This window comes from Volvox carteri (genome assembly GCF_000143455.1).
Source record: "Volvox carteri f. nagariensis unplaced genomic scaffold VOLCAscaffold_274, whole genome shotgun sequence".
NCBI lineage: Eukaryota > Viridiplantae > Chlorophyta > Chlorophyceae > Chlamydomonadales > Volvocaceae > Volvox > Volvox carteri.
The window spans coordinates 4615-14477 of record NW_003307807.1 but is presented as its reverse complement, the minus strand read 5'-3'; the positions used below and the strand labels follow the sequence as shown (position 1 = coordinate 14477).

Below are 9863 nucleotides of genomic sequence, written 5' to 3'. Positions count from 1 at the left end.
GGGGTGGTGTGTCCAGGATTTGAATCACGAACGGGAAAGGTAGAAAGCACGAGAAAGGGCCCTCTCTGGTGTGGTGGGTAGGAAGGCAGATAGGCATAGGCATAGGCATAGGCATAGGTAAAAGGCAGCTAATCTGCAACTACCAGTCCCGCACCCCGCACCCATCCACAGCGCTAGCCCGGCCGCCTAATTGAAGTACCTTTAGTAGCCAACGCGCCCTTCCCCCGCTCCCAGTTGGGTCATTAAAGCCCAGCATTGAGCAACAATGATCCTCCTCTCCTCCGGCCCCGCTCACCTCCACCCAGTTCGGCGGGTCCAGCTCTCCCCGGAGAGCCCTCACCGCCACATCGAACCGCGTGGCGCCCATTTCGTTGATCACCTTGCCCGTCTTCGTGTCTATCAGGAACCCATCTTCGTTGATCTGGAGGTCTGGAAGGGAGCCGTACACCAGCCGTACCACAGACAAGGAATTGTGAGGATATGGGTTTAGGGTTAAGAGGTGGCTTGGTGAATGGTGATGAGGTTGGGGGGAGCAACCGTTTACACGCACGACGTGAAGTGATAGGGGGCCTACATGGCAACATTCCGCCGGGAAATGGGTCACTAGAGGAAAGCGGCGGTTGCGGGGAGGTTATGGCCCGTGTGAAGGCTGTGAAACAACCTCAGGGTTGTGAGCTATGTCCAACACCGAAGGTATGTGCTGGGGATGGGTGACGGAGCTGCCAGCCAGGAGCTCAAGGGTGGAATGCGACGAGCAAGGGTGCAAACGCTGCGGCACGCTATTAACGGTAAGTTATTTGAAGGGTCATCTTGAGAAGGACCGCTGTAAAAGCAGTTGCGGCCGGACGGACAGGAAGAGGGGCGCAGGGGGCTGACCCTTGTGAGGCTACGCGAGGCTACAGGCCATTTTGGAAAGCAGGTATGCGGCTGGCAGCGTGTTGTACCTCGAAGCTCAGGTGGAAGATCGTCATCCTCTGGTATGCTTGCACCTGTGCCTGGTTCGCTGGGCTGCGCAAGGCGACGGACGATGCGTGGATGGCTGAGCGTCGGCCGTGCAAGCCGAGCACGGCCACCTGTTTGAAGCTGGCACGGGCTATAAGCTCTAATGAATTGGGCTTTCAGCATTTCCAAGCGGAGAAGTTCGTTTACGACTAGCACTGACCGCGAATTTTTTGGATATCTATGCCTGTGACCTCTGCTGTCCTAAACAAAAAGCGCATCCGGTTTGATTTTCCTAAAGTCCGGAACTAAGCTTTTGCCAGGTACGCGACATTTGTATGACGACAGTCGTGTCGCCGAGAGTTGACCGTCAACAGGCCAAGTACATTGCATCCCGTGCGTGACATCTCGTGGACCTTGTTTACTTCGGTAATTTGCTCCACGTTCAGTCCTGGGCGGCATAACGAATGCACAACTTAGCTTCCTGTCGAAATGGTGGTGATAACCCTTGTCGTATAGGACCCGTATCCCGGTGCTTTTCAGTCAATTGCGTATGCAGTATGACTAACTCTGTGAGCAGATAATGCAGCGATGCTGTAAACGACGATGCCGCATTTCGCCTTTCTGCGAGGATGGCAGGGTCAACCCGTCAAGCCAGCCGCGAAGGTGCAGAAGAAAGAAATTGTTCTGCGTGTTACGTGGTAGAGTTTCGTACCTTTTCGGAATTCCAGTCTGACACAGAGTTTTGTCTATCTACCCACGAACTTTTTGGTGTCTGCGGCAGGGTCCCCGGGAGCTGCAAACTGTCGAGGAGGTGGATTATGAACGCCAAACTCTTACAGTCGAAACCCCACAAATCGAGCTCCAAAGTCAGAACGCGCCGTTGGCAAGGGAGTCAAATCCATCCCAGCGGCCCCTCGGTCGATTTGCCCACGACCCCAAAGACGCGTTTGGACGACAAGCCGAAGCCCTCAACAAAAGGAATGTTTACGTTCAAGAGGGGGACGTCGTGCCCAGCGACTTTAAGCAGACGGTGGCGGAGCTGCTTAAGGAGGAAGGTGCGTGGGACGTACCTGTATCTTGTCGATCGGGATCAGCAGTACGGTAGTCACCCAATGCACGTAATCCAAAAAATCAGGTAAGAATTCCCAAGCTGGTTGCACGGACAAAATAAAATGAACTTATTATGTCTGCGTATGGCGAGAACTTCTATCGGTAGTTCTTCTTCTTCTTCAACCCGCAGAGATAGTCCAAATCTCCTCCGCCACCGTCGCTCCTCTGCCCTTGGTCCTCCCCACGCTCCTCTTCCCCTAACAAACACACATTCTCACGCACACACACACACACAACCCCATATCCTTAATCCTTTACCGCACATTGTCTGTGTACTGTACGGACAGAATACGGCATCTTCCGCCTGGTCGTACCCAGCGTGGAATTGGGTCGTGAGGACTTTGACGCCTACGTGTGTTGGCTCAATAAGCGTAGACCAGAGGGCGAAAGGACGCTGCGAAGGTGTGTTGCAGGGGAAAAGGGGGGTTGGCCGCGGGTGCCCTCGGAAGCGGCGCCTCCTGCTATGCCGAACGAACTACTAGAACGTCATTCCTTCGATCCGATTTGGGTCGTCTGCGGAGGATGTCGCGTTTTGCAGATTCCTGACTTTTTCACTCCATTTGGCTGTTGTTCCAAGCTGGTCCCTGGCCACGGTGCCCCGTTTGATCCCCTCCCGACTCCCGACTTGGTGCTATGGGCATCATCAGCTGATCCTTTGAAGTCCGCAAGTGGCACTCACACTCACACCCACACCCACACGCCTAAGACGCCTAATACGCCCTCGCTCTCACCCAGCATAGCACAGCACAACAGCTTTTCCTTCACCCCGCAGGGGGTCCGCGCCTACACCACGCCTACACCACACCCCTTCCGAAAACCCCTATACCACCCGCTTACTTGCATGTGGATGTCGTATCGGTGTGTGTACTGGTGCTCGCCTGTTTGTCTGTATGTCTGTCTGTCTGCCTGCAGGTCTATCTACGGTCTTCCCGTGATTCCCCCCTTCAGCCCCCCCGCCCTGGCCTGGACCTTGCTCATGTCCCTGGTGGACCTGATGTGGACGGCGTTCGGCGTGCCCATCAACGTGGCCTTCTGCTCCGTGAACTACGGGCAACTGCACAGCTCCTGTACGGCGACAGATCTGACGTTTGGTAAGAGTTAGGAGGGCGGTAGGTAATACGGTGGGACAGCCCGGGACAGCCCCGGTGCGATGTGGGGTTGGGAGCCGTTGCATGCAAAAGTAAGGTGGGACTGGGATTATGGGATTAATGGTTTTAGGGTTTCAAACACACGGCCTCTCTCTCCGCATTCACACGCTCCCCAACACCTTCCCGTCGCACTCTCTTGCACCGTTCCCGATATCCCTCATCCCACCCTCTCAGGCATCATCTACACCCTCAACCTGTTCATTTCGTTCAACCTGGGGATGCTGGTGGTGAACGGTCACAGGAAGAAGGCTGTGCAAGACGGTGGGTGCAGCGGGGGCGGGGGGGAAGGGCAGTGCGTAGGTGCGTAGGGGGGAAGGTAGCAGGTGTTGTTCGGGACATGTACGAGGGCAACTGCAGAGAGCAGCTGCAAAGGCCACACACACACACAGGGGCACACACAGGGGCACACATCTACGGCGCGCCCCGGTCCTAACTTAGGAGAGGGTCCTAACTTAGGAGAGAGAGGAAGAAGGGAAGGGAGAAAGGAAAGGAGATGTCGGAGTAGGCAGTGAATGGGCGGCGATGAGGTTCTGCGTGTGTGTGTATGTATGTGCGGGTGGGCGGAGTGGGATCTCTTCCGGGTAGCCATTCGCGGTTATGGTGGATTGGGCCTGGAATTGCTGTGGGTTGGTGATTCGGATTGGTGAGAGTTGGTGGAGCCCTACCTAGCTCCCCCCCTACCTAGTCCCCCCCCTACCTAGCTCCCCCCCTACCTAGCTCCCCCCCTACCTAGCTCCCCCCTACCTTGTTGCTGCTTAGGCTGGTATACTAGCACTGTTGCTACTGCAATACTGCTACTGCCCCGCTGGTTGCGGATACCTTGCTACTGCTTTACCGTCGTTGCTACTGTCTTGCCGCCCGCAGGTCGCCGAGTGGCCATGTACTACATAATGCACGGCAGGTTTCTATTGGACCTTGCGGCTACCGTACCGTTCGTATACCTGGTGGTGGTGCTGGCGCTCAGTGATGGGCAGGGTTACAGGGTGAGAGGTGGAGGCCCGGGTGGGGAGAGAGGTTTTGCAGGGTGGTGTGCGTATGTGTGTGTAAGGGGGCGAGTGAAGTTCGGGGAAGAAAGTGTGTGTGTGTGTGTATTTGTATATGTGCATGTAATGAATGATGGTCTGGTAAGAAACCCGACCCGCTCGTCCATTCCTCCCAGAGTAGGATAGGCGGGTTTGGATATGAACGTCCGTTTCCCAAGGCATGAGGGTTTCGTCTGTGTGTGATAAAAAGGGCACGAGGGCGACCTACCCACATACCTATGCTGATTCCCACCCACCTTTATTCTCCCACCCCCATTCTCCCACCCGCGCTCCCACGTGTCCCCATACACCCCCCAGGCCAAGTGGGTCAACGCCCTGTCCCTCATCCGACTGATCCGGCTGCTGCGCCTGGTCAGCGTGTCCAAGGTGGGTGGGGGGTGAACTTAGCTGGGTGTCCTCTCGTGACTTGATCCGGCGCGGGGGAGCGGGGGGATGGGTGGGTGGGTAATGGGGACGACTCGTGCCCCCACAGCTGAGGGGGGGGAGCACAGTGCGACACCAAAAAGGCCGGGGCCCACCATGATGGAGACGTGCGGCTTTGTAACGGTGATAATGTGATGTAATCCTCATGCAACTTTTTCGACTTAGTTTCATGTTGGCTTGGCCCGTTTTAATGTATAAATATGAGGAAAAGAAGGCGGCATGATGGCCTGCTCCTCCACATATAAGATGGTGTTGATGTTGGTGATGATGGTGATGATGATAATGATGATGACGGTGATTTCCCCCCTGTCGCCTATGATGTGGCACTTGTGTAACCGTACCTGCCGCGGCCCTCTCTCATCCAATCTAATGCCATCAACTTCTATCATCTCTCTCCCTCCATGGCTAGCCACAGAAGATCGGTCCTCACCCTCAACCCCCCCCCCTGCATCCTCAACCCTCTCCACGCCATCAGTCGCTTCCCTGGCTCCCGATGAATAAATCCCTCCCCTCACCCCGCCAGTGGTTCGTCTTACCCCCCCTACCCCATCCCGCACCCCCCGAACCCCTCACGCCAGATCATATACATCGACTCCACTCTGGGCGCCAGAGGCTGGCTGTCCCGCTACCTCCGCGTCTCCACACTGTACGTGGCGCTGGTGGGGTTCCAGATCCTGGTGCTCATCAACCTGTTCGCCTGTGTGCTGGTGCTGCTGGCCTACATGCACGGCCTGGAGAACAGCTGGATGACGGCGGTGTCCTGGGCGGATGTGGCGGACTCGAGCAACTTCTACCAGTGGTACTGTGCCGTGTACTGGGTGCGTGGGGGCCGGGGTGGGGTGGGGGCCGGGGGGTTTGGGGTTGGGGGGGAGGTGGGTGGGATGGGGTTGGGGTGTTGGGGGGAGGAGGGTGGGGTGGGGTGGGGTTGGGGGGTTGGGGGGGGGAAGGTGGGGTGGGATGGGGTTGGGGTGTTGGGGGGGGGAGGGTGGGGGGGGATGGGGTTGGGGTGTGTTGGGGGGAGGAGGGTGGGGTGGGGTTGGGGTGTTGGGGGGAGGAGGGTGGGGTGGGGTGGGGTGTTGGGGGGAGGAGGGTGGGGTGTCTTGTACTTGCTTGTTGCACCGCAATCTCCTTCGGTTGGCCAACGATTTCCTCCCTCTCCTCCCATCATCATCAACACCATCATCATCAACACCATCATCATCATCATCATCATCATCATCATCATCATCATTATTAATCAAGAACATCATCAACATCAACACCCAAAGCAATTGCAGCATCGTTACCATCAGGGTGGTCAATTTCGTCCTTACTCGCCCTAAGAATGGGAAGTGGGGAGGGAGTTGTGATGTCCCTTCCACCACTTACCCGTGAGCCCACTTAGCACACTGTTATTTACGTGTTTTCCCTCTTCGCAAACCCGCGCAAAACACATACACCCACACACACGTGCGCACACACCCACTCGCCCCCGCCTTCGTCCCCCACCTCTTCCTCGTTGTTCTCCCCTGCCTACTTCCGCCCCACCTACCATCCCTCCCCCCAATCCTCTCAGGTAGTCACCACCACCACCACCACTGGGTGAGAGCTATTGGGGGCCCCACAAGGGGAAATACGGACCACAGCGTGGTGCTGCTGATATCAGAGGGGGCTTGAGGGAGGGTAGGATTGGAGTGGGAGAGTGCGGATGGGAGAGTGCGGAGGTCGGCGTAGGGCGGGCGGAAGGTCGTGGAAGGCACCAAATGAGATGACGAGGAGAAAGGCAGGGGAGGAGGCGGCGGCGGAGGAGATGGGGGGAAAGACGGACCACGAACGAGGAAATGGGGGGGAGAGGAGAGAAGCAACGGCAGGATAGGCAACAGGTTCCTGACCGACATGGAATGCCGTATCTGTCCCTCTGCTTCTGCCCCTTCCCGGCGATGATCGGATTCAGGTTTGGTGACTTCTCCCCTCGCTGGTGGGCGGAGCAGGTGGTTATCGGCATGGCGATGGTGGGCGGCATGATTGCGTTCGGCATCCTGGTGGGCTCTGTGGCGAATGCACTTGCAAGAGCTGACACCTCAGCCAACAGGTCTGATCTGAACCGCTGGGGGGGGATTGGAGAGCTGGTTGTGAGAATTGTGTTTATGTGGAGTTCAATTGTCCTGCTGTGTGTGTCTGTCTGTCTGTCTGTCTGTCTGTATATACGTATTCGACGAGCAGCTGTAAGTATTTTTTCTTGTGCTTACCAGATAACACGGTTACTGAGATGTGTACGTGTACGGATGCATCATTGTAAATGTACGACGCCAGGCTCCAGAACCACATCAAGAAGATCAGCCTCGTCAACAACTGGCTCTCCAATTGCGGCCTCAAGGAGCCAACAAAACTGAAAATACAGGTAGGTAGGTAGGTCCGCGATTCAGTTTTGTCTTGAGCTTTTTCGCTGTTCTTGTGCTTTGTGTACGGCGGCAGTACACATTCCATTGAATCCCCACATGAGCGGCCCCAGATCTGGATCTATCTGGAACTGCTTTTCGGATCCGAACCTGGTTTGCGACCTGGTGATTCGATTCCGATTTTTGTTTTGACCCGCAGGAGTACTTTGCGCAGTTGTACATCGCGAAGCAGTCCGTGGAGTACGGCGAAGCAGAGCTGTTCACGGATCTGCCACCGTACTTGAGATTTGAGGTATGGTGCTTGTGAAGGTGCTTGTGAAGGATTTTCTTTCTTCATTTGGAACCACTCTATTACGAGCCGAAGCCTCTGTCCAGTGCTTTTCGGCATCGTCACCTTGCCGCCCCTTTTGCCCCTTCTCCTCTCTCCCTCCCCTACTCACTCATTTTCGCCGCGGCTTCGCCATCATGCCCCCTCGTGTGGACCCCTCGTGCGTGTGCGTGTGCTTGCGTGCATATGCGTTTACGTTATCCAAGCAACCCCAAACGGACGCCTGAAGGAATGAACGTTCCTTTGCTTTTGCGTGCATTTCCGTTAAGCATGCGACTGTTCGAGAGGTATAATATACCACACGCGCTGTGTCTGCCGTACACGCCATCTGCACCACACGAAGTCATGCGACTGTGCGGAGGGATGGGTCGTCGTGAGTGGTAGTGGGTAGGAGGGTAGGTGGTAGAAGGAAGCCTTCTGCTGCTTCTGGCGAAAAGGGTACATTTAGTACCACCCAACACACACCGCGTGTAACCCGGGCTGGTTTTTGCAACCCGTGGACTGCGACTTCCTTTTCCTTGTCATCCCAATCCGCCTCAACTTTCCCCCCTTTTCCCCTCTTTCCTTCCCCCCCCATATTTGTTGATTGTCTTGTCCCCAGGTTGCCGGCGACCTAGCTCTACCTCTGGTTCAGAGGGTCCATGCCTTCCGGAACCTCAATAAGGACGCCCAGCAGCTCATCGCCGCCCATCTGAGACCCTTGAGAGCGGTGGTGGGTGAGTGCCAAAAAGGGGGGGAAATCATGTGCGAGAGGGAAAGAGGAGAAGGGGATATGCGAGAGGGAAAGGGAAATGTTGAGGGGGAAGAACGGGATACTGACCGGCGTTAGAGTGTAAATTGGGGTGTGAGAGGCGCGTTCGGAAAGGAGGGGATAGGTGGGTTCATAGGTTCCCTGGTCTGTAGGTATGTGTTGTGTTTTCTTGGGGGGAAGGACCAGGAGGCGGGCCCGGGCTCGGATGCTCTTTTACTCCCATTGCCCCGCTCCTTCCCGCTGTTCCTCCCCTCGCTGGTGCCACCGCAAAGACGCGCGACCCCACGCCATCCGCCGTACCGCATGTTCCGCTGTTTTGCTCAGCAGCCCTCCGACCAGCCTCAACCTTCGGATTCCATGTGTTTTTCTCTTCAACATCATCCTCCACTCCACTCCACTACCCCGCCCCCTCACCCCACCGGGTGCTATCCCCACGCACACCCCTCAGGCCAGGAGTTGTGCCGTCAGGGTGACGAGGCCGACCGGTTGTGGTTGCTCCACTCGGGCCAGCTGGTGGCGTTACGTCACAAGGAGGGCGCCCAGCATGTGGGGGCACCCGCCCTGGTGGGCGAGTCACTGATACTGGCCATCGACATACCGCAATGCAGGTGGGAAGGTGTGGAGAGTGAGTGCTGGTGGGGGGAACCCACAATCCCTGTGGCCATGTTGCGGTGCTCAACGTTGCACACACATGTGCGTGTGTATGTGTGTATGTGTGTATGTATGTGTATGTATGTGTATGTATGTGTATGTATGTGTGTGTATGTGTGTGTGTTACACCTTGCGTTGCGTTATTCCCCGAAGGTGTAACCTAGGGGCCCGTACGAGCCATGAGGGGTCCCTAGGGCCACATGCACACATGAATGCTCATGGCCATACGGGTGCGCCAATTGTAAATCTGCATGGATTCCTCTTGATGCATCGGATTGTATTGGATCGTGAGCCGTGTTGTAATGTGTTATTTGATTGTGCCGTTTGATTGTCGTTTGATGACGTCATGAGCAGGCATCGCCCTTGGACGCTCCGCGCCGCGCTGCCGTGTGAGCTGTGGGAGCTGCGGCTCGCGGACCTGTCACGCGTGATCCAGATCTACCCTGCCGTACGATTAACACTGTTGGAACACGTCCGCAAAGAGCTGGTAAGGAGGGCTTCTTTGGCGCTCCTGGGAGGAGCCCTTTGGGTTGAAAAATGGGAGTTTCTGATTGTTGTTTCACCTTGTTTTAAGGCTTAAGGTTTAATTAAACAAAAAACGTTTGTCGGGGTTTTGCCTTTCGGGAAGTGGAAAAGCGAGGGGAAGGGGAAGGAAACGCAAAGTCCCATGTATGTGTGTATGTGTGTACGTGACATATTCGGTGTAATGTGTGTGTATGTGTGTACGTGACATATTCGGTGTGATGTGTGTGTATGTGTGTACGTGACATATTCGGTGTGATGTGTGTGTATGTGTGTATGTGTGTGTGACATATTCGGTGTGGTGTGTGAGTATGTGTGTATGTGTGTATGTGTGCTGGATTTGGTGAAACCCACCCACAGGGCCCAGAGACTTAAGGATATACCATCCATGCACCCAAGAACCTGTTTTCCTGCTGGCCTCCTGAAATGTTTGTGTGTCTGTATGACTACCTGTCCGTCTGTCCGCGTATTTCCGATCCTTGGTCAAGTCATGCGTTGTACATTGTCGTACCGTCGCCAACCCTGTCCCTGTTCGCGTGTTTCGATGCCTTTCGCCATCCGAGACCA

At 55.8% G+C, this 9863-nt stretch overlaps 1 protein-coding gene across 1 annotated transcript in view; it reads left to right on the top strand.

The window, feature by feature from the left end:
• Positions 1-677: 677 nt before the first annotated feature.
• The window catches only part of VOLCADRAFT_100992 (uncharacterized protein), a gene marked incomplete at both ends in the record, with an annotated part of 12901 nt that continues 3715 nt past the window's right edge, over positions 678-9863 (top strand). Inside the window, 15 exons of the mRNA XM_002959464.1 lie at positions 678-788; positions 1724-1997; positions 2340-2454; positions 2965-3143; positions 3375-3461; positions 4065-4183; positions 4541-4609; positions 5245-5484; positions 6222-6247; positions 6600-6737; positions 6959-7046; positions 7244-7336; positions 7974-8088; positions 8572-8731; positions 9129-9261. Of these exons, the coding sequence (XP_002959510.1) occupies positions 678-788; positions 1724-1997; positions 2340-2454; positions 2965-3143; positions 3375-3461; positions 4065-4183; positions 4541-4609; positions 5245-5484; positions 6222-6247; positions 6600-6737; positions 6959-7046; positions 7244-7336; positions 7974-8088; positions 8572-8731; positions 9129-9261 (1947 nt within the window). The remainder of the gene's footprint in view (positions 789-1723; positions 1998-2339; positions 2455-2964; positions 3144-3374; positions 3462-4064; positions 4184-4540; positions 4610-5244; positions 5485-6221; positions 6248-6599; positions 6738-6958; positions 7047-7243; positions 7337-7973; positions 8089-8571; positions 8732-9128; positions 9262-9863) is intronic.